General features: G+C 37.3%; 1 protein-coding gene across 1 annotated transcript in view; it reads right to left on the reverse strand.

Moving 5' to 3' along the window:
- LOC135801049 (alkaline phosphatase-like) overlaps positions 1 to 24,877 on the reverse strand; it is a 47,880-nt gene that overhangs the window by 18,018 nt on the left and 4,985 nt on the right. The window contains exons 3-5 of the mRNA XM_065314411.1: positions 12,251 to 12,474; positions 3,755 to 3,929; positions 2,766 to 2,944 (exon numbers count right to left, since the gene is read on the reverse strand). Coding sequence (XP_065170483.1) covers positions 2,766 to 2,944; positions 3,755 to 3,929; positions 12,251 to 12,474 — 578 coding nt within the window. The remainder of the gene's footprint in view (positions 1 to 2,765; positions 2,945 to 3,754; positions 3,930 to 12,250; positions 12,475 to 24,877) is intronic.

The raw sequence follows: 24,877 nt of genomic DNA on the forward strand, positions 1-24,877 counted from the left end.
TCATGGAAAAATTATGATAATTCCGGCCAGTGCAAAATTGCGTATGAATTGTTGCATGAATTTTAACGATTGGCCCTTTTCCGGGCACGCTTCGATTATTCACGAATGGAATGACGTCAAGCGGCGTCGATGAAAAGCGGATTTCCGCAATTGCTATGAACCTGAAACATGTTTTAGTATAAAATTACCACGGTGATGAGACTAGATGTCAATTGGTGTTGAATTTAACAAACAATTATAGAATTTAATCGTATTTGACTGAAGTGCTCATCCTCTTTGGTGTTTGGTCGGTTTAATATAGCTAATTAACAATGTTTCCGACGCAGGTGATATCGGCATACACAATGTACACAATTGCAGCTCCCTTGTGTATGATTGAACGATTAGTTCAACCGCGTTGCGCGCGATAAAACAAACAACTAATTATCCGCGCTCAAATAGCGTTCGATAATGTTCTGTATTAGTCAAATGCGTGTGTGCCGACTTCAACTGGTTGCAGTGCATGAAAAATTCCGTGTGCGTATGAGGGTAAAGGGCCTTTGATGTACCCTTGATGTTTCAGCCGGCGGCGGCGACTTTGATGTTTGTTTTCTTCCAGACAACGATTAGACCGCCTTAGTCTCCACACAATTAGCCACTAACATACTTTACTTCCGGTTTTGTACTATAAAGTCCTGTTAAACTTAAAAAATAAATAAAAACAAAGTAAAAATTTAAAAAACTTTATTCTATCATTGATTAGATGTGCAGTGTCATCAAGCCGGCTTGTTAAACTTCGTCGAGTTTATACAGCTTATAGAGTTAAGTTTGCGCTATTTAGCGTCAAATACTCTTAGACATGTGCCCGTGGCCGAGTAACAAGTGCAATTTAGTAAGTTCTGTACTTTGGCGAACTATTACAGGTGATGATGTTACACTTGTGGGATAACAAGCGAATCCAAAGTTACGGTATCGATTTTCATCATTATCAGCGCAACACGCACATCCAATTAAATCGCAAAATTCAAAATAAACAATTTTTTTGCTTATGCTTGTACCATGAGGGGAAATTTAGTATTGCTGGCTTTTTTAACTTTCTGGCTGGTAAATGCGTGCCGCACTGGTGGAGAACACAACAACTGGAGTCTAATTAAGAATTTCCCGTTGAATTATAAAGTTTCCGCCATCGTAAACACACAATAAACACGAAATTCCCAAGCATCTCGCGTTCGCGCGCGCAAAACCTGTACGTACCCCTCAAGCGCTCAAGCAAAGCGGGGTAGAGCTCGAGTAACTACGTCGATGGCGCGTTGATATATTATTCATCCAAGTTTATGGACTGTTTTGCATATACGCACACCTAGAGCGCAATTGCTCGCTCGTGTGGCATAATGCTATCAACGTTGAGAAATGAGAAATGAAAATTTTAGGAATTAAAAGCGCCCGAAGCGCCGCCGCACATTCGGAGAAAATGTTGAAATGGTTAAGACAACATAACCTGCCATATTTTACCGCCGACATAACCTTACATTTATTACGTGTAATGATGTGCGTTGTTTTTAGCTCAACGAATAAAATGTTTGTGATGAAAATTTATTTCTGCGCTAGGGTAATGTTGTGCTAGTAACTTGTGACTTGTCCCTTGCATGTAAGTTGTGATTGTGACTTGTTTCCGGATTCATTCCGCTGTCGGCAGGCGCACACTGCGTCACCATTAGCGGAAGCGCGCGGCGGAAAGACACACCGTTTACTTTTCATCCTACGAGTCAAGGCTGTGCGGAAGACGCGCAGAAACAAAAAAAAACTTTCCGGTGTGTTTTAAGACGATGGCGTGTGACGATAAATCCCATCGGCTTTCGGTTCTCGTCACCGCCCCCCAAGTGCCGGGGCTTTCGCAGCGAAATGAACCGTGAGTAAACCTACTCCCCTTTTGCCTTCCACGACGAAAAGAAGACAAGAATGATGCGCTCTTTTCCGGCCAGGCACTCTGATATGTAATGTTAGATCGCATCCTGACCACAGTGAACCGCAATCTCAGCGCGTGCAAAAAGTTTTCACCTCGGTCGTGATTTTTTTCAACTTTATTTTACTTTTTATTCACAGCATGCGGGCGCGAGCGGAAAAAAATATTTTTTTGATTTTATTTCAGTTGCATTGCTCTTTGCTGAGTGTAGAAACCTGAATTCGAAAGTGGTGAATGTGGTTGAGAAAAGAAACGCTCGATTAAGTGCATTTTCGGACTCGGGGCGGTTTCGGAGCGTAGAAGTAGAAAAAGCTTTGCGTACGTGCTCTTTCCATGACCTGCATTAGTCTGTGCTTATCCTGGAGATCCTTTACGTGCAACCGCACGCGAGCAACTCTCTAATTATATCTAATCGCGTTATGAATTTGCATAATTAGCGACTTAGAATCCAGCGGGGATTGAAAACTTTACCAACACTTTTTGCTGGAAGAGTGAAAATAAAAAAATTGAGCTCCAATTTGAGTTATAATTTTGTAGAGAACTAGAATTGTTGGAAAGACTAGCAGGACTATTAGGAATAGTATTCGCATGGAAATCGAGAAATCTTGTCTCCCAAGGCAAATTGTATACGATCCTCGCGCGCTCCAGCGCGCTAACTTACTTAATCGCATTCGTAATTAGTCGCTTTTGTTCAAACTATCAAACTCACATTGACTGCACACGTTCCGCCAGCAGGAAACGGATCTCTCTGCTTTAGTTCCACATTCGAAAACCTAATTAAACTATTACCAACTAAAAATTTAGTTTTTAAAAAAAAACTTACATTAATATTACGTCCAGGATCGTTTTCAATCAGTTGACGCGCCAAATCCTTACAGGATTTTCTCGCCGCCGGTGGTACCTTGGAATCGTCTTCCCAGTAACGTGACGGTGAGTGACCATATAACGCCGCTGGTGTTGCATGAGTTATCCGTGTGTTGGTGACAATCCCCGTGGCTTTTCCTGCGCATCAAAGACAAAAAATAAAAATAAAACTTTTTTATTGTTATCCAATGTAAATTTAAATGTGATGCGCTCAAGATTTACGAATTGGCGAATAATTCCCTAAGTAATTTCTGCTGCATGAATCTTCCGCTAAAGACTCAACTCTAAATTCCAAAAGAATGAGGAGCACGGAAGTAGGCTTTTATTTGGAAGTCAAATAACGTACATTACATTCACGAGCGCGAGAAAAAAAGGACTATTTCCGGGTTGCTTCTGCGTTTTCGCTTAAAAATCTACGGTTTTTTTTCCGCTGCTAACGAAAGTCGTGCGCCTAAAATCCAAATCCGCGCGGATACGATGCCCTCCTACAATTGAACTGAAACTAACTGCATCTAGGACCGAGGGAGCGCTGGAAGCGCAAAGGCAAATCTAAAAGCCAAACGGGATAGATATAAACTAATGGCCGATCGTTATCTCTTAGTCATTTAAACTGCGGCGCATGGTCGTTCTTGGTGCGGAAACTAGGATAAACTAGAAATCTAAGTAAAATCAGTGGGATATTTCTGATCTCCCGCCCCCGCGCTCTCTCACTCTTTTCTTAGAAGCAACTGCGGAAAATGTCGATTGCGAGTGTTAAAAAAGTTCGTGAGTAAAAAAACGCATAAAAAACGTTTTTTCCGCGCTCGCGTTCAATTTGTACTTTTAAGTTAGCTACAAGTCCAAAAACTTTAATTCCACTTTCCAAACTAAAAATCCAATATTCAGATTAGTTTGAATCAAGTTTTAATTGAAAGTTGATTTAATTAAAAACTGAATATTTTGTTATACCTGATTCCTGGGCCCAGTCTATGAGCGATGAGACTCGCGATGAGAAACTTGAAAAGCAGTTTTCGAATTTTCCACGTGCGTCTAAACCAACAGTCTCGAAATTGGTTTTTACGCCGCACATTAACGCTGTTGCACATGCTGAAGACTCGCCGATCTGGGCATCCATATTGTAGGTCTGTAAATAAAAAATAATTTATTATATTCAGTTAAATTCAATGCAATTTGGTTTTGTAGTTCATTTCATTGATCAATTGGTTCAGCAATCTTTCGTTGAATGCAACTGACGACATGCAGAATCAATTCGCCTTGGCTGAACCTTTTCAGCGCGCCGCCAGTGCACAATGGCTGCGCGTAATTAACTAAAACTATTAATTACTTTATTGTTTGCGCGCGCGGAGTGACGGCTCCCACCGTCTGCGCCACCATCACCACCTCTCTACATGCATGCTGATGGTAATATGAAATTTCCAGGGAGCGCGGATGTGCGAATACGGTTTTGACGTTTTTGGCGTTTTGACTGATTTCCAGCGTGCAGCACGAGGCGCTGAATGAGCAAACTTTCCAACTTTATTTATCTTGAATGCCAACTAACACCATTGCGCCGAAATTAATTAATCATGCAATCTGCATTCTTCAATCTGCGCGTAATCAACTAACAACTACGTCGGCGATACATACGATTAGAGTAAGAACTCGTGACGGCCATACTTTCGCCATTAATGAAAAAATGAAAATATTTTTATGTGTTTACCCTACACAGCAAAGAACGATTGGGGTAGTGACAGGATGCAAATCACATAAAATGAGGTAGTTTATGATAAAGTAGTAGATTCATTCACATTGTCTTTACATTTATTATTTTTAATAAATTTTACCTAAGATTTCAAACGCGAAATGATATAAAGCGGACGTGTGTTGATAAAATCCGCTGCGATGGCCCATGTTTACAAAACATTGCAACAACGATATGATATATTTTTATTTATATTGGTTTTCAAGATAATTGCGAAAAACTGTTTAAACTTGTTTATTCGATATATATCAGGGGCATCTTCAGTAACCAGTTTTCCGCACTTATCTTGAGAACCATTAGAAATAGAAAAAAACGGTTTTTGTATGTACGAGTAGAATGACATTATACATTATATAACACGTTAAAATTTTCAGTTATCAACAATTACGTATTAATTAAAAATGGTCAATAACATGAAAACTAATTAAGATAGGGCAACCAAACCTGGATTAATAGAATCCTGGTGATGTTTTACTTCAATTAGGAACATTTGAGGAAAATCGGAAAAGTAGTTTAATTTAATCCATTTAGAATGTACCACCTATTTTCCGAAATAATGATGTTATCGGAAAACTTCATATCTTTCATCCCTTTGGAAAACTCAATCGATTAGCGTTTTCAATTTTCTTCTCGCCTAAAAAAATTTTTTTGAGTCCAAATAGAGTCAAGTGTAACAACCTCTTCATATTTTTGAGAAGTCTTTGGGCAACTTTGGAAAATGGAAAAACTAAATTGGCAATTTTTAGATTCATATCACGGCATGAACAAAATGAAGAAAGTTCTTTTCTATCTTTATTATTTTCCGAGAAAATCGCAGCGGTAACTTTTATAGGCACATGTTTTAATTCAAATTTTTTAAATGTTATCTTATCAAGAATTTGATTCTGATCATCGGGGTGTTTTTGGTTTTTGTTTATCTCAATTAGTTCCTGAGATAATTGATTCTTAAGTCTCAATGGGAGTGCACATTTCACATAATGAGATTTAGAGGAAAATTCCTTACTCCTATTAGGTGAAAAGTTGTTTTACTTGTATCATTAAAAGCCCCTCTATATAATGAGGTAGTTCTCAATATTTAATTAGACAACACTTTTAAATGTCAGGCGCCTCCGCCAGGTTTTTCTATTAATAACTTTTATTTTTATTTAATGTTTCAACGGGCAAATTTTAAGAAAAAAGTTTGACTCTGTTTTTCAAGCAAAAAAATTTAAGAAAAAAGTTCAACCCTGTTATTCGACCAAAAACATTCGACCTTGTTCTTTGACCTAACAAATTTTAAGAAAAAAAATTGGACCCTGTCCTTCCACCGAAAAAAATGTTAACAAAAAAGTTCGACCCTGTTTTTCGACGAAAGAATGAAAATTTTGGGACAAAAATGGCTATTTTTGAAGTGCTTTTTAGGGCACTTCTCGAAGGGTTAGGGGGCTACAAAAATATGGATCGCGTAGGGAGACTCCCGAACTTTAAGATGGCGGTTGTTTTCAACACCAAGTTTTTAATTTTTTTGAAAAATGCCAATTTTTAAAAGGCATTTTAGGGCACTTCCAAAAGGGTTGGAAGATTGAAATGGTACGAGTCGTGTACAAAAGCTCTTGAACTTTTATATGGCTCCGACATTTTCTAAGAAAGTAAATTAGTTCGCGAGATTTAAGGGGTTTTTCCACACCATGTTTTCAATTTTTTTGAAAAATGCCAATTTTTAAAAGGCACTTTAGGGCACTTCCGGAAGGGATGGAAGATTGAAAAGGTATGCATCGTGTAGAGGAACTTTTGGTGTTTAATATGGCGGTGACCAATTCTAAAAATATCAATTAGTTGGCGAGATACAAAGTGTTTTCCTCACCATGTTATCAATTTTCTTGAAAAATGCCAATTTTTAAAGGGTATTTTAGGGCACTTCCGGAAGGGATGAAAGATTGAAAAGGTATGCATCGTGTAGAGGAACTTTTGGAGTTTAATATGGTGTTTATATCATTTTGTTGTTGTAAAGTATTGTAAACATACACATTGGTTATTGCAGCAGCGCATTTTATCAATTTACATTGACTTTATTTTATTTTACGCTTGAAATTAAATCAAAAAAGTAACACATATTAAAATAATTCATTTTTTATGATTTATTAACAGTAATTATGTAATATATAATCTATTACTATATAGTATGTATGTTTAATTTCTGGTGTTTAATTTAATAATGCTGCTGATTGAAATCCGTGTCCTTGCGAGCGATTACAGGTACACGGTTACTTTACTATTCAATTCTATGCACGATCACTTATCAAATGCCCGATTCAATAACACAACCAGACGATTTCAAACTGAACTCTTAAAATCTTTCCAAGATGTCGCCAGAATGTCCGTTATAACTAAAATTATTCCCGCGATCATATCGTTGTTGCAATGTTTTGTAAACATAGGCCATCGCAGCGGATTTTATCAAAACACGTTTATATTATCTCATTTCGCGCTTGAAATGTTCACTACCCCAATAGTTGTTATTATCAATTTACCTCGACTTTATCTTATCCAACGCTTGAAATAAATTCATAATGGTAAAGAATATTTAAATAAATCATGTAGTTTAATTATTAATTAACAGATATTATGTAGTTTACGTTGCGATTTAATTGCAAATAATATATAAATATTCAATCATAATTATACGTTACTATTTTTTTGCTAAATATTAATCTTTAATTTATTCGAACTGAAACTACATTATTATCTACTCGCGTGCTGTGAGATCGTAGAGGCTTTGTAAAAGACCATCGAGGGAATAGCTAATGGCGCTCAGTGCATGGTAATAAGGCGGATGCTTGTCGCTATAACTCGGCGACATTATTGTGTGAGTTATTTTTATGTTTGTTGCCGGAGTGCGCACAAAAAGAATCTCGTCGAATTTGAGCGAAATGTACAAAGTTGCGAACACTCTTTTTTTGCGTTTTGAGAGCGTGGCTCCCCAATTGTACGTCTGCACGTACTCGCGCCGGAAAGAAAAAAGCAAAGCGAAGATTGCGAAATCTTTGCTTGCGTAACTACGTGCGCCGCAAGCCAAAATTCAAAAACACACGCAAATAACCAAAAATAATTTTTAATGTATTCCATGTGGACAAAAAATTTTCAACTTCAAATAGACACAATAGTAAATTTATTTATGACACATCAAAGACTTTAAGTTTAGATCAGACTAAATCCTTGGGATCAAATGGTTTTTTTGTTCCACTAAACTTTTCTCTCTTCCTGTAAGTACGACATCGAATGAAAGTTGTCAACGTGGGTTTTTTACAAAGTCAGCAATGCTGTCTACATTACCGTCATGTCGCTGACTACACCCCGACTACTGTCTTCCGCCTCCTTGAAAGCACAACTTGCCGGATGAAAAAGTTCCCCAAATCTAATTACGTTTATTTCGTATTCATGAAATACAAGCAACACCCAACGTGCAACTTCCAACTTTCAACTTTCGGAGGATTTTAAGCAACGTTACCGTTACGATAGATACATGTTGTATTTTTAGGAAATCTCTTTCTGTCCATAAGCGGAATAAAACAGGTATTTACATTTTCTATACTTTATGTAAAATAAGTACAGGTACGAGTAATATTTTGCAAAAAAAAGTTTGCGTCAAATTCGCTTAAACTTCGGTGAAAGTTGAAATTTTATGAAAAAGTTGTGCCACGAAATAAAATTGATCACCTCGTTTACTGTCCGTTGCATTAACTTTTACAATATGTAACATTTTTTACAACTTTATCTTCATCCATTACGCACGCCATTGTGATGTGATTGAGGTTATGTTGATAGTTGCTACAATATTTTGCACACTGGCGGAAATATTGTATCGCCATAATTTAACCGATTATCAATCTCTCCTTGGTCGATTGCTGATGGATATCCCCAATGAGATAGAAGGCTGCCACTGCCGCCGGAAGGGGTGCAAGGCCAGAGGGCAGTTTTGGAGTTGGAGTTTCGCCATAAATACATCGCATTCGAAATCCTGCAAGCGTTCCTATCGGTTGCGCCTGTAAATTACGACGTCAGCCGTTTCGCAGCCGCGGATAATATATAGTCCTGGCGTGACAAGAGCGACGGGACTGGTGGGTAGATGGATCAAATGAAAAATAGTTTATCGAGCCGCATTCCCCGGTCGAACAACTGGACAACATCTAGTCACTATTTTTCATCATCAGTGTTTAAATTTATCTAAATCATCATTTTTTGCATGCGGAAAAAAAAACAAATTTAAAAAATGCTGGTATAGGCAACACATATTGAGCAACGTGTACGGTTGGTTGCCTATAATTAATCATATTCACATTTTTACCCGAAAGTAATTTTCTAAATTAGTTTTTTGCAGCGTCTTCCCGCGTCTGATGAAATATTTTATGCAAATTAAAAGCAGTTAATTTGGTGAGTTATGTTGACACTCATTTGATTAATTCCTGCCCACCGGGGCGTAGTAAATCAATGCGTCGCGCCCTGATTATAAAGAAAAACCTCATTTCAAGCACGTTTCGATATTTATTACGTTGATTTAAATTTTATTTAGTAGTAAAACTTTTGCTAACTAAATAAACATTTGAAATGTAATTAAATTAAATCGAAAACGGCATGGAATAAGCCAATTCCCGGAAATTACGCCGGATATTTGCTAGAAACCATAAATATTTAATAATATTCGGATTGAAATTTGACATTCATGCTTCACTATGATTTTCATTTCAATGTTTTCAATAGAAAGTCGAAATTAAAGCAAAAATTAAAACTTGTATTTTTGGAGTTTAAAATATAATAACTAACAATTCGCAGATAAGCTGAGTGCCATGAATGTACCACCAACGAGTTGCTGGTTATCCTGTTGATAATCCCGAAATTACACACGCCGAGGATGGTGGAAACAGGAGGAAATGTACTTCGGCAACAACCTGCAATCTTGGCCACATTTGCATTCCCGGCATTTCGGGTACCTGCAGCTTATCGTCGCGGCAAATTTCGAGGTAGTGGGGTCGGTCGACATTTTGCCCTTTTCCGCCTCCGCCTGCACCATCTTGCACCACCGCGCAACCCGAATGCAAGTTTGGAACAAAGACGGAAATTTTAAACGAAATGCAAATGTAATTCGACCACGAACGCATCCGACTGCGAAGCGCAGAAAGTCTACATTTCGCTACTCGGCGTACTCGTTCACTTCTTGGTTCACTACCGCATACACTACTTCTCACTACTTTGCGCCTTTTTGCTCCTCGCATTGTTCGAGATACATTTTCGACCATTGCGCCGGCATTGGGTTTCAGCTGGGGTCGGATGTTAAAACCTTGGATTGTTCCGAGTGTTGGGAAAGCCTCAAACGCTTCAAAAGCAAACCGAAGCTAAGGCTGAGAAAGGCGTCGGGTAAGTGAAACACGTTTTAATCTAATTTTCTGCGCTGACGGAGAACACGTCGCGTCATAATTTTACATTAAAACGTACTTTTACAGCGCGCGTGCTCTTCGCCTACCGAAAAGAGGACCAAACCCCTTTGGAGACTTGTTTTATGTTTCAGTATTTTTTCCCACGCGAAAAGGAGAATATTAATACACTTAAGTTATTGTTCTAATTAAGCTTTGCATAATTTACGACGGCATGTCTTTGGAAATTGTTTAAAATTGAAATTAAAACTATTTGCTGATAAAATTTGCATTCGGAAATGTAGTGCTGTGCATTTGGCATTTATATTGGCCAGTTGTGCGTGTCTGGTGCACTTTGCATTGTTCTGCGGTCTGCGGCAGCCGCTGAAGCGCGATTAACAAAACAACAGTCGGAAACAAATCCGACAATCCACAGCCGGCGCGCGCCATTTTTAAAAACGCACTCAAGTCGCACGATTTGCATTTTCCACCCACACACACAACCGCAAGTTGTGCCGCGCAGCGCTAAAAACTAATATCACATATTTCCACCCTATTACACCACAAAACATAAACCATCTATTTACAGAAAATACTCTCATTACTGATTCATGGAAATAATTGAATAGCAACCACAAACACGAAATTGACCATCACAAACTCACCACGAACGCTTTATATAATAGGGCAGCACTTTGCGACGCTTTGACTGTTTTGAACTAGAGGAATTATCCGAGTATTACCACTACTATATGTATATAGGTATAATGGAATACATTCAATATTTACGTTCACAGGCGCTGGATTCACTTTTGCGCGTACTTGAGCGCGGTATTAATTATTGTTTATTTGGTGTTGTGAATGCTGACGTCCGGCATTACTCCGACTTAAATGAGTATAAACTGCGCGCAAGAGTTGGGCAATAGTTCGGGTCATTTCAGGATTATATGGTGCATTAAATGCCGAAATTATTTGCATAACTAACGACAATCTAATAAACATTTATAGTTGAGTGTAATGCGTAATGCGTACACATTAACCTCGCATCAAAATATAAAATATTCAATTTGTTTCGCGTAATTTCCGGCATTATTATAATAAATTATTGTAAAACATATATTTTATTGAATTAGTGCATTATGAAAATTTAATAGGAGTTTGTATTAATAATCTGCACGGTTGAATAAATTGCTATGAGTATATTTATAACGCTTGTTTGTTTTTAAATAATTATGCCACGTAAATTCTGCGAATATCAGCTAAATTTTCATATTACATGGCTACAAATTTTAATTATGCAAAACTAACATCATACACTATTGCATCATACAATTAATAGTTGATGTTGGGGCCATTCAACAACATCAACTCAAATTTATTTAATTTTATGAACAACTTTCATTAGGGACTAACCAGTAGTAGTAAACTTTTGATTAATGCAGTTCGAAATTACAGTTCCCAATTAATAATAGGTAATTATTTTGTTTTATTTAAAAAATTCTATTTACTGATAGCAAACCAGGATTTGTTCAAACCAGTTTTTGTAGTTTTATTTTGTTTGTCTGTCATTGCATTGCATTTGCAATGAAAAAAAGTTTTGGATGAAATTTTTGCCTACTGTTGCAAACACATATTAAAATTGCGATTCTATTCCAGTGATTGTGTTAGCGCTCTATTTCGTTGATGAGTTTTTGACAGGTTTTCGGGTGAAAATAGCGCGGCCTTTTGTTTCGAAATGAATGCTCGTGGGGGTGCAATGTATTGCGTTTAAGCTGCTGTAAATATAGAGGGCTGTCACGCCATTTATCTTCGCACGTAATTGCGGCGCGAACTCGCGTCGCGACGCGCCTTTATCGACAACATATTGCCCAATCATTAATTCGATCGTGGCCTAGCACCGACTGGTAGCAGTACAAGATTTATGCGCTTCGGTGTCAAACTTCAAACATTTAAATTCGAAAATTTTAGTTTTTGGTTATTTTTGTGTTAAAAAAAACAAGCAAAAATCAACACCGCACGCTATAAACCTCTCAATTACATCACTTCATGGCTTTATTGGTAAAAACCCACCGGCGTGGTCTTCAGATAAAGCCGCGTCGAGGGTTTTAGCCACGAAACCGTCATAAAAGCCGTGCGAAAAATAAAAGCCAGCGTTGTGAAAGTCTCTAAACGATCTTAAAACTCAAACTAGATGCTTTTTCGCACGTGTTTAGAAAACGTGCTATTTCATTTTATTACTATCAACTTTATAGATACAATAATTGCATAAAACAATTTTTTTTTCAAAATTTTTTAATTTTGTTGCTCAGCACTTACTTTTGCTAAAGCGACAGCAGGAAATGCATCCCATGCAAGTTCATGCTCCTCGCCGCGTTTACCCAAACGCTGACCGCGTAGAATTCGCGCCGCCGTCGCCGTACCAACCCCCATGCCGTCTCCAACGAAGAGGATAACATTCTTCGCATGCGGCCTTCGATCGGTCGCATATTGCAATCGTTTCCTGATTGCAATCCTCGCTTGTTCATACCAAAACTGTTGATCTGTAACAAAACGTTAATTAAAATTCGTTTATGCACAAAGAGCAGTTATTATTAATTCATTTTAAAATGTGAATTGTGTGTAACTAGAATATTTATGCGTTTTGTGTGTAATGTTGTTATCAAAAAGGGTCCTGTGTGTCTTTTTCCGGGTTGGCTTGTGCTGCATGTACGGGTGCGTCGTTAAATAATTAACAAGTCGGAAGTTAATTGAATTTCCCGAATTTATTTTACGTTTACGGCGCGTTTACTTCTTAAATTCCCTTTTACGTGTTTCGTGGAAAATCGCGCTTATGTAATATCTGGCGACTCGGCGAAAGTTGCAACTTGGGTGTGTCAGAGTGTTTGGTTGAAGTTGGAAAGAACGGTCATTAGCACGAGGCACTCGCCTGCGTAACATCTAATTCTAATAAGCGAGCACCAGGTAACTTAAATAAGGACGAAAGTAGTCTGCAGAGGAAGCGTAACAAAGACAATGGAACCGGAACTGTGCCTGAACTGTTGCAGCCGTGCGAATGGAAAAGAAATACTTATCCGGGGCGGGTAATTACAACAATTAGGAAAAATGCACGCTGCAATATTTTTCAACTCAGAAAAAAATTGATTAAGATTTTAATGAATCATTATTTTATTTTTTTGTACTTGCCTAAAAAATTACTCGTTAATTAAACCTATAAATATAATGTATAATATAAAAATTAATCGCAAAATTTGTTAGTAAGCGTATAACTCAACAACGCGTAGACCAATTTGACCAATTCTTTTTAAAATGTTCGTTAAAGTCCAAGGATGGTTTTTACGGCGAGAAAAATTCGAATAATTGCCGGTAAAACCCTGAAAAAGGCCCTTTTCTATAAGATAAAGGTTGGCATTGAGATTCAATCATAGTTATAGTTAAATAGTTGAATCCGAGATAGCGCGCTGAAGTGTATTCTTAGCAATTCTTTACATAATTAATTTATTTAAAATAAAATAGCGAATTTTATTGACATAATTGACACGTACTATGTCTAGAACAAGAGAATAAAAACGAATTACACTTTTATTAAACACTACCGGGACGAAGTCGCGGGCAAATGCCTGTATAGAATATTTGTTGGTTGTAACACAACCCTTTAACCTAAGTTAGTACCTGAATTGTTTTTTTTTGCGTGTCAAATGTATTCTTAATGTGTTTTAATGTCTTCATCAAAGAAACTTTTTACGTTGTTCCTTTTATGCGCATTTTGTTGCCCTCATGGTGACTGTATGGATACATGCATAGTTTATTAGACGGCGTAATGCGCTCGTTTATAGTTTTTCGCCGGCGTACGCGGGGCATTTTCCTCTCTTAAGTACTTTTCTTTTGCACTTAACGACGTCGATCACGACGTCCGCCGCCCGAGCAACCCGGAAAGGGTATACATCGAATTACTGCGTCTTACGGTTCATAATAACATCGTTAATGTTTTAATTTAGCCGAGGAATTAGACAATTTAATTGCTTGTTTTATATAACGACTTTTGTGCATCGTGCTTGAAGACAATCAAACAATTAATTATAACTTGATGTTGTTATAAGTTACGTGATGCGATCAATTAAATTCTCACCGAATTTTATTTCGATCATTTTAATAAAGTTTATCTGTCTGTGGGAATTTATCGTTGAGGTGGTTCCCAATATTTTCGCCGGCACACACTAAATTATTTTTAATGTCACTCGATTTCAGAAACAGGCGGCGCCGCCCTGCTGCCGGGTCCTTTCAAAAGAAGGATGTGAAAAGAGCAGATGAATAGGAAAGTTATAGGAGCAAAACGCCTTCACCCTTTTATCCCTGGCGACTCCAAGATAAAATGGCATCCAGATAAAAGAATAGAATAAAAAATAGAACGAAAAGCGCAAAAAATCTAATAATTGATAATAAATAATAACAGTTTATTGTTTATTGTTTCCAAATGTATTGTTTGTTATTCTATGTTAATGAGAATGAATTATCATCAGAATAAAATTACAAAAACAGCATAATTGATGTCGAGTCATTAATTTGAATTTAATGAATGATAAAATGTACGCATGAATAGAATTCTATACTTTATCGATGGAAAATGTCAAACTATTTAGGTTTTACTATTTAATTTTGTGGCGCGGGCATGTTTGGCTTTGTTTACGAGTGTTTTGTGGGCGCATAATGAACACGTGCCCGGCGTGCTTGAGTTACCGCCCTGGATCGTGCCTTTAAACTTTAAACTTTTCATCGACTTTATTTAAGACTCCGAAAATTCCACTTGGTTATGAAAAGGGCCGCCAAGCCGGCGCTCACCCACACATTGTACTTATTCGTATTTTACGGTTTCTCTTCATCTCGCAGCTTACATCTTTATTCACTATTCACATGTGCATGTATTTTATTTGTGTGCGCGTGGTGGTATTTGTTGATGGGGTATTTTGCATAACTTTATTTTATGTTTGGTGCTTAGTTTATAAATTAATGCACTGCCTGCAAGATTTACGGCCGTTCTTGTTGACGTGAAATTGCATCGAGATGATTTCTGCACTGTTCAAAAACGTAAATATTTTATGTGCTAGCATATTCTGAAGCACAGCAGGAAATAAGCTCATTTTTGGTTTGACGTTTGTGTTTTGTATGTTTGATAGTTCATGGCGCATTTTGTGAACAGTTTGAAATTAACTTTGAAATCAATTAGGTCGGAAGCGTTTGACCGAAGTAGCGACGCGCCGCTGACGGCTTCGACGGCCACGAAATTAATTCCACCCGCGGCGAAAGAATTTAATAAAGTTGAACACGCTGGGCGCCATTAAAGGCAGCGTACGCCCTTCGGCACGAAAGTCAATGTCTGATAATGGTAATGCACTGACTCTACTGTATTAGGGTGGCTAATATGCTAGCGTTTAATAAAGTGGCATTCTTCACTTTATTTCGCTCTAAAAATGAAGAATAGGGAATACACTTTACAGAAAATCACAAAATATATAACACAGGAGTTCGCCAGCAAGTTGTGGTGGTATATGTGAATATATAATGGTAAATGAACGTTTTTAGTTTAAAACGATTTTTAAAGCTAGAAAAAATAGAAAAATATCCAGTCGGTTTTCCGATTGCATCAATATTTCGGAAATTACGTGGTAAAATCAAAACCGACAAAATTAAACCACTATTCGGATTTGTGCCAAACATTCTAAACCAATGTTAAACAACACCAGAATTTTATTAATTTATATATTAATCGTATAATATAAAAATGGATCGCAAAATGTGTTGGTAAGCGCATAACTTAACAACGCCTTGACAAATTTGGCTAATTCTTTTTTAAAATATTTGTTATAGTCCAAGGAGGGTTTTTACGGTGAGAAAATATCAAATAATTGCCAGGAAAACCCTAAAAACAGCCTTTTTCTATAGGATAAAAGTTGGCATTGTGATTCAATCATAGATATAGTTCAATAGTTGAATTCGAGATGGCGCGCTGAAGTGCATTATTAGCAATTACGAATCTTATTGATAGAATCCCAACTATGTCTAGAACAAGAGAGTAAAAACGAATTACTTATTTATTAAAGACTACCGGGACAAAGTCGCGGGCAAAAGCTAGTGATTTATAATTTTTGTGACCATGGCGTTCTACTAAACTGATAAAATCACTAATCTTTAAATCTATTGTGATGTAATTGACACAATTCATCACCTTACCTTAAATTTCCACTTCAAAATTTGAACAAATCGCATTTTTGATGACTAAATTTCAGTACCACATCTGTCGTGCTTCGTTTATGCAGTTTTGGCATATAAAATAATAAGACATCCGCTCCAGTATTTGGCTAATATTAAATGCAAAAAAGAAGACGAAGCCGGCAACTTAAACACCGAATTTGCGAAATACGCTCGACGCTCGCCCGCCTTGTATCCAGCGACTGTAACTCTCGACGCCGGCAGACTATAGCGAGTCCAGACACACGCTCGACTAGATAATTTCATGCGAAGGAATATGCAGAAATACGGGAATATAAAAGCCGGGAATGCGAGTGCGGCTTTTCTGCGGGAAGCGCGATGAAGCAAAAAAGCCGGGGCGTAGCGAGCGCGCAAGCGAAAAAATAAAAGGGTACGAGCGTGAAGGAAAAATATTCAAATGAAGTTTGGCGAATTTCTGATGAGCAAAATTCCGGAAGACCCACGTAGATCAGCTGCTCAGAGCAAATATCATCTTTTGCATATCTGAATTCTTAACAAACCTATCAGCTATATACTAAAATTAAATTAATAAACAAAACATTTTTGTATTTAATATCCAAGTTAGTTACTTCAACGTATATCTACTCTCATTTAAAGCTGGTAGTATTGAAAGGAAACGGGTGACTTGGTAACACATAAATCATCTGCTAACACTGCTTCAGTATGGGGGCGGGTTTGAGGGTAGGGACGAAGGTGAACGGCGGTTCGTCTCGTGCCAGATGAGAGGATGATTGATAATCCTACGCACAAAATTTCAATGCACAGTTGTAATTAAAGTGGATGCTAAATTATGCATGAACACGTCTTGGAAACAGCACGCATTCGTCTTACACAAAAACAAAAAAGCAATAAATGTAACATTTTAACTTTTAAACAGCACACAAGTTGTTTATATATTCTACTTTATGTACATTTTGAGTAATTGCAAAAATAATGCAGAACGTATTTTTCCGCAATTTATATTTGACTTAAATCCTCTTCCGCTTATCCCTGTCGTGTTCATACGCCTTGAACCCGTTTACGTACGTTTTGCATTTAAAAATATAATATGACGCTGTGCTGGTTCCTCGGAAGCGTTTTGCGAATTGAAGCAAGCTTTTCGAATGCGTCCGACCGCCGTAAACATGCATTTATGACAAATGTCCATCGCGTCGGTATGAATAACGCATTGAAGTCGAGCGGATTCATCCGAGAAACGTACGCTCACTCGTAAATCCTCAAAATGCATACTGCATACATCATATTGAACAAGCAAAGAATAAAACCGAAAACCAAATCAAAAATAAAATCAACAGTTGGACGACAATTGCTACATTTGTGTATTTCGAAATCAATTAACAATTATTTGCGGAAATTGAATTTTATAGCAATGTGTCCGATTTTCAGAGAATTTGCTCGTCAATTGAAGTAATTATTATTTTGCCCAGCGTTGACATTTTTCACATCACGGACCTAAATTAATATGCACTAATAATTTTCATTAACCTAGATTCAGCGCCGCTCAGAAGCTGATGAATATGCAATGCTGGTCAGTATTGAGTATTGAATTAAATACTCATCAGGCTGCAATTCCAGCAATGGAAATGTAAATGATTGACAGTTATTTTTTAAAAATATTTATTTGATTAATTACCAAGCTCGATTGTACAGTTTATTAATTATTTTATATTGAAATACAAAGTTATCTATTTGTATTTGCAAAACCACGAAAATTAAATTTTCTATAAAAATATTACATTTTATAATATTACATTTCTACTTCCACTTTATTTCCACCCCGTGACTAAAGTACTTTTAGTACAGTAAAAAAACTTATCATAATTTTTTCATTCCGTTACTAAAGTCCGTGATTAAAGTACTTTAGTCACGGCCATGGCTAAAGTACCACTTTTTATGTGTTACCATGTAAAAACAGGCGTTTTAAAGGTGGAAATAGCAAAAAAAGTATGAAAAAATAAAATTGAAATTTTTGGTTGAAGTTTTCATTTGGATTTCGACAAAACTAAGCACACGTTGTGTGCATAACACCAACGAGCTTTATTAGACGACCGGATGTAAAGCCGTGGCAATATAATGTAAATTACCACGGTTCTGCACACTTCTGTTAATTGCATGACATAATGGCCACTCTCGCCTCGGCCGCTCACATTCGCGCTTCGCACTTCGCACTTGGACGGCCTAATTATCCCGTCACCCCATCAGCGAGAAATGTGCAAATACTAAGCATCTACAAACGTTATATATTGTGATTAGTTTTATTTATTCAATTCGACAAATATTTTGCATTATCTATAATATAAAAATGAATCACAAATATGTTGGTAAGCGCATAACTCAACAACGCCTTGACCAATTTGGCCAATTTTTTTTTTAAATGTTCGTTAAAGTCCAAGGATGGTTTTTACGGCGAGAAAAATTCGAATAATTGCCGGGAAAACCCTAAAGACAGCCCTTTTCTATAGGATAAACGTTAGCATTGAGATTCAATCATAGTTATAGTTAAATAGTTGAATCCGAGATGGCGCGCTGAAGTGCATTATTAGCAATTTTTACATAATCAATTTCTTTATGAAGTCGCGGGTAAAAGCTTGTAACCAATTAAAAATATTAAATTTTCAAATTTCATCCCCTGCCGGTCTGGTCTTATCATCATTTGTATTCGATACTATCCATGCGGCAGCTTTCGGATGTTATTAATTCTTAGGGTAAAATCAGATATCCGACCCACTTAGGATGTAAATAACACGGCAACATGCGTTCGAACGAAGGTTAAAGCAACGCGGCAGGGTGCAGGGTTTCATTACACCCCATACCATGCTAAGCAAATAGTTTACGTTTTGCGTTCCGCTACAGTTATACCGCTCTAAGGGATGATGAGATGATATCGCTAGGTTATAGATAGACTTAGTCCTTCGCCGAGTTTTAGTGCGCGCCGCGCCGGTTTTAAGGGTTGGATTGTGCACAATGTTGCGCTGTCATTCCACTCCCACGCACAAAGTGCGCGCGCTTTGTTTCGGCGTGTCATTACAACGTCTTGCGAGGACGTACTTGAAGATGACAAAACATCGACGCGGCGAAACCTTGTCGAGCACATGTTCGAGGGCGGAGGAGCAAAGTTACGAGACGTGCGAGAAGTGGAACATCGAAGAGGCAGCGTTATCATTATTATTATCCAGATCGTAATCGCAAGCGTTCAATTTTCTACGAGTATTAATGATTCGATGGGCATTGTTAAAATATACACAACAATCGATATAATAATATACAGGGTGTTTAGTTGAATATTTTTGATATTCATGTGTTTTCTATGTTTGTGCCCCGTGGTGTTATTATATTCTTTATGTCTTCGGGTCGTTCCGGAAGAGAAAAGTCGTAAAGTGCGCGTTCCATCTCGCTAATCGGGCAGCCGGCCAAGTCCGGCGTCCTGCGGTCACACCGCTAACTTTTCACTGCACAAAAGCACAATCCACAACCTAGGAAAGCTCATTTTGGATCATCTTGGGGGCATTGGGTTCGTTTTCTACTTTGTTAGATGGTTATCCTACAGGAACAAAAATGCATCACTGTTCGAAATAAAATTTATCACCGTTGAATGTAATTTTTTGTAACACGCTGTATATTGCGCTCATGTGGACAGAAATAATGTGAATTTTCGGGTCAAATCCTGTTTTGTTTTGCTGCACACTGTAATGAAATAAAAAAGAAACGGAAATAAAAGTGGATTTTTCGTTTTTTTTTTTTTGTTGAAATTTAAAAGATAATCCAATGATGGACTAAATACAATTTCTTCTTCCATCTGGAATGTCGGCGAGAATATTTAATTACAAAATTATGCTTGTAAATGTTTCAACATCTGTTTTATCGCGATAAATAATGACGTCGCACGACAACGGCGCAGGCTTTAATTAAAATCTAAATTGTGCGCACGCAAACCATTTGAATTTGAAACACACCGGTAATTAATGATGTACAATGGTAACGACATTTTAAATATATTTTTACATTTTTACCTTTTAAACGTCAGTTTTTTCACGGTTTTGAGTTTCAAAAGTGTTTTTTTAAGCTCGAAAGACCAAAACCGTGATTAAAGTACTTTAGTCTCGGGCTTTAGTCACGGGGTGACTAAAAAGGTGATACTTTAAGCACGGGTGACCAAAACCGTGATTAAAGTACTTTAGTCACGGGCTTTAGCCACGGGGTGACTAAAATCCTAATTCAAAAACCTAAAATATACTATTTTATAACGTTTCGAATGTTTTTTTAATCAAAATCAATAGATTTGTGAATTTATTCCTTTTTCTGAGACATAAATCGTGTTTTTCTTTATTTCACGTCAAACATTTGATTTGGTATATCTTATCAATGAGTTTTGACTTGGTTGCCACATAAATAAAATATAAATATTTTCCCTTGCACACATATATCATTTTTTACTTTTGCGCTTACCCTCGCTACCCCCTTGATACCGCTTGGAATACTCTCGGAAAGGTTTTAGATTGATGCGGCCACATGCGCTGATACGCGTATCACTCGAGCATCCCGTGGCCGGAAAAGTAAGAAAAGTTTTTTCTCTTATGCCCGGAAAACTCGGCGCACGCAACACACATTCGCAGAAAGGCAAGAATGCGAAAATGAAAAAAACACCGAAACCACGAAATAGAAATGATATATTGTTTCCTCTTAGACCATCGCGGCAAGCCGCCGGTTGGCGGATGAACGACAGCGCTTCCTAAACGTCTATTCCGGATAGGAGTGCGCCGCGTCGCGGCACGTCAAGCATGTCGAAAAAATGACTCCGTATTGATTCACTTTCCGCCACTTTCGTGTTACTCCAGAACGCTTTTATTTTATTTTTTCCACTGACAAGTTTTTAAAGATCTTTGCTGCGTAGTTTTTTTCTTCAGACTGCACAACCGTAAGAATATGACTCGTCCCTGATGAATTCTAGGAGATGTCCTTAGAGCATGTTGAAGATGGGTGGTAAAGTAAACTTTTCCACTCGATATAAATAAATACATTGCGGCGTTTGCCCGTGCCTGGCAAGGTCTACGCTAAGAGTTGAGCAAACTTTTCCTCTCGAACCGACCCGGCTGGAGTGGAAATGTGTTCCTAGATTGGAAAATGTTTTTTCAATAAATATATATCAAGTCCGGTGAAGTGAGTAAGGATGAGGACATGGTAAAGATGGAAATCTTATTAGAATTTTATTGAGTCAGTCAAGTTTTTTCTTAAAATTATAAATATTTTTCATTTGACTCAAATCCCTCAATTTAACATATAAATCTATAATATAAAAATAAATCGCAAAATCTGTTGGTACGCGCATAACTCAACAACGCTTTGACCAATTTGGCCAATTCTTGTTTTAAAATGTTCGTTGAAGTCCAAGGATGGTTTTACGGCGAGAAAAATTCGAATAATTGCCGGGAAAACCCTAAAGACAGCCCTTTTCTATAGGATAAAAGTTGGCATTGAGATTCAATCATAGTTATAGTTAAATAGTTGAATCCGAGATGGCGCGCTGAACTGCATTATTAGCAATTCTTTCTATAATTAATTTCTTTAAAATAAAATTACGAATCTTATTGATAGAATTGACACATACTATGTCTAATTACATTTTTATTAAACACTACCGGGTCAAAGTTGTGGACAAAAGCTAAAAATAAATAAATCCGATTGAAAAAAATTGATATTTGAAATCGAAAAAAAAAGAAATAAAATAGAAAATATGTAGAATCCAAGATGAGCGTGATTTTCAGTTGACATCTGTGACGATGAGGCTATCCCATATAATACGGCATGTGAAAGATGTGAATTTTCGCGATGTCAGCATTCCTCAAATCCGGCATCCCCGAATACCGAGATATAGACAAACATATTTCTTACTCCCGCGCTCGTGTGTGTGATATATTCAACATAAGCATAAAATGACGTAGACTTCCGGTAGGATGAAACGGGATGCAGAAGGGTGAAGAACACAAAGGAATTTGAAGCGGTCTAAAGTGAAAGAGCCGAGACCGAGAACTGTGCCAGCTGTTGGGAGTATTTGCGGTAAGACATGGAGAAAATTAATACATCTGTGACACAGATTCGAAGCCAAATGAAGAAAAATCTTTTAATATTTAAAAATTTTATTAATAAACTTAAATATTCAAAGTGGATGTTTAATCAAGGTAATAAATCATTTCAGCACGCATAGAGAGACAAAGAGAGAGCTCTGACGTTTCATCATCTTAGCACACAGAAGACAAAATGGCCGCGTCGTCATCAATAACTTATTAGCAATATATAAATTCAAGCAAGCAAGATTAAAGCAGATTACTGCGCCGTAAACCTTTAATAGGTCCGTTTTCACTCCGCCAAACTAGATTTCCAAACATTAATCGCTCGACGGTGGCGACAAGCCCTCAGCCCACCCCTTGCGGGACACGGTGACAAGTCACGTACATTCGACCGCCGTCCCAGCTACGCGTTAATAGAAACCCTTTCGCGGCCGTAAAATCGCGATCGTGCATTGATTCCCCACCGCACTAAATGCGAATTAATCTTAATTTACGAGCCGAATATTGCTTCGATTTAAATTTATATCGTATGTACACACATACAGCACACTAACGTATTTATATTAAAAAGAATTCTTTTGGTTTTAGCTTGGATTGCGGGCGTAATGCGCGGAAGAAGCAAGTCCATTGTGTTCATTCATGCAAATGACGCGGTTTCTTATCTTAATGTACATTCCGATATTCTGAAATTCCAATAAAGAGTATAACAGGATTTAAAATACTTGAAAGCGTTTTATTTTAACAAAAATTATTTTTTAGGTTTTTTTAAATCAGCTAAATAAAAAATGTGAAATTTAAGCAGAAAAACTTCAAAAATCCCTGCGGCCGTTATTTGTACGTGTATCAAATTACTTCCCAGCACACATATGAAGAGTCGACTCGCCCGAGCATTGATACAGATTCATATAATATGCATAGCAAGCGCGGAGCGTAAACAGTGCGATACATAAAGCTCGGAGGCCAGATTTATCGCGCTGGCTTTAAGTCGCGATTGCAGCGCGACGCGTATAAATAATGCATCAACGTTATAACGTTAAAACCGCCGGAAATCTCGCTCAATGATGGTCGCGACGCGAAACTAGTATCTCGCATCGACTTGGACGGGTTTGTGCGTTGTTTGTCGGAATGACAGTTGCGAGCTTTTCGCGTGATCTTCAGCTTGAACGAATGGAACATCTTGACGTTTTTGAGATTTTGAGCTTTGGCTACAATTTACTATATACTTGGACTTATGGAAATGTACATTGAAGTAAAATGGACAATAAAAAAAATAAATTTTTAAAATTATGGGTAATAAATGGATAAAGTGAATATTTACTGATATTAAAATTGAAAAAAAATATTGAAAAATATCTGCATGTCAAATCTTCTTAGAAGTTTCCAAACTCACGATTTTTATTGCCTGCGGCTTCCATCCGCTGCCGTGTGATGCCACATTCCCCCCTAAGGGATAACAATATATTGTTGTAAAAATTCCCCAGTTCGACATTTCCGCCCTACGCTGCCGCCGAATGAATTCCTTTGTGATAAATTTTTGATATACGTACTGTGCACGCCTGTTGTGCCAACATCTTTCGCTCTGGCTGTCAACAACGCACCAACGCATAACGCACTCGGTGCCCGGCGCCTCCACATTCAACTAGCGCAAAAAAACACATACAAACACACGCACATGGGTTTTATTTGCCATGTTGACTAGACCGCACACCAAAAAAAAAAAAACATCCCAATGGACAGACACACACCGAATGCTACCATAAAGCCCGGCACGTGTTGACGGTGCGCGGTGTTGGATTTGCGGATCATTGCGAGCGCGCAAAAAATCATATTTTACTTTTTTTACAACCGAGTTCATTACCAAAATGATGCGAGTAGGGGAATCAAAGTGACATTAGCAATGAGTGTAACTGTAATAATGTTTGTGATGGACATTCAAAAACACGCAAAATTGCAGCGAAAAATTGTGTCATTTTATTTAATTTTGTTGTTTAAAACCTTCCGGTTAAACCGACAGTCAATGTTTGCTGTTTTCGCGATTGTGTCAACAGAATGTACGCACTACAATATTTACGGTGCACTTATATTTTCACATTGTTTGTCTGCTTCACGGCGGTTAAATAATTTCACTTTGTCATCACGCAAAGAGTGGAATCATTGCTGGTTTGTTTATTTTCTGCGATACACTTTTTAGTTTAAACAAACTTCTTGAGAAAATTAGGTATTTGAAGAGTTTTAGTAATCTTTAGTGTTGGCTATTTTTAGATTTTATAAATATTTGCAAAACTTTTCGCGAAAAATTTTTTTTTTGTCAAAAATATTTAATTTTTTCACGTCCGATTTGGACCAAATAATTACACAAAAAGTAAAATAAATATAAAATATTGTCAAAATTATCATATTACGTTTTAAGTCACGTTATTTAATAGTTTATTACATATTTCTTCAATTTCTCAAAAATTGTGTGCTAAAATTATTTTTTTCTTTCTTCGCCATGTTTCATGTTTATCAAAGAATGAATTAATTCCATTTGCATGTCTAAATCACTTTCATGCAAATAATTGTTTATTTTTCTTACAAAACCAGCAAAAATCAACATTTTCGTACATTTAAACCA

This window comes from Atheta coriaria, unplaced genomic scaffold (assembly GCF_025399875.1).
Source record: "Atheta coriaria isolate IRGN ID8LTWV9N9 unplaced genomic scaffold, Caltech_Dcor_3.1 hic_scaffold_10_pilon, whole genome shotgun sequence".
NCBI classification, from domain to species: domain Eukaryota; kingdom Metazoa; phylum Arthropoda; class Insecta; order Coleoptera; family Staphylinidae; genus Dalotia; species Dalotia coriaria.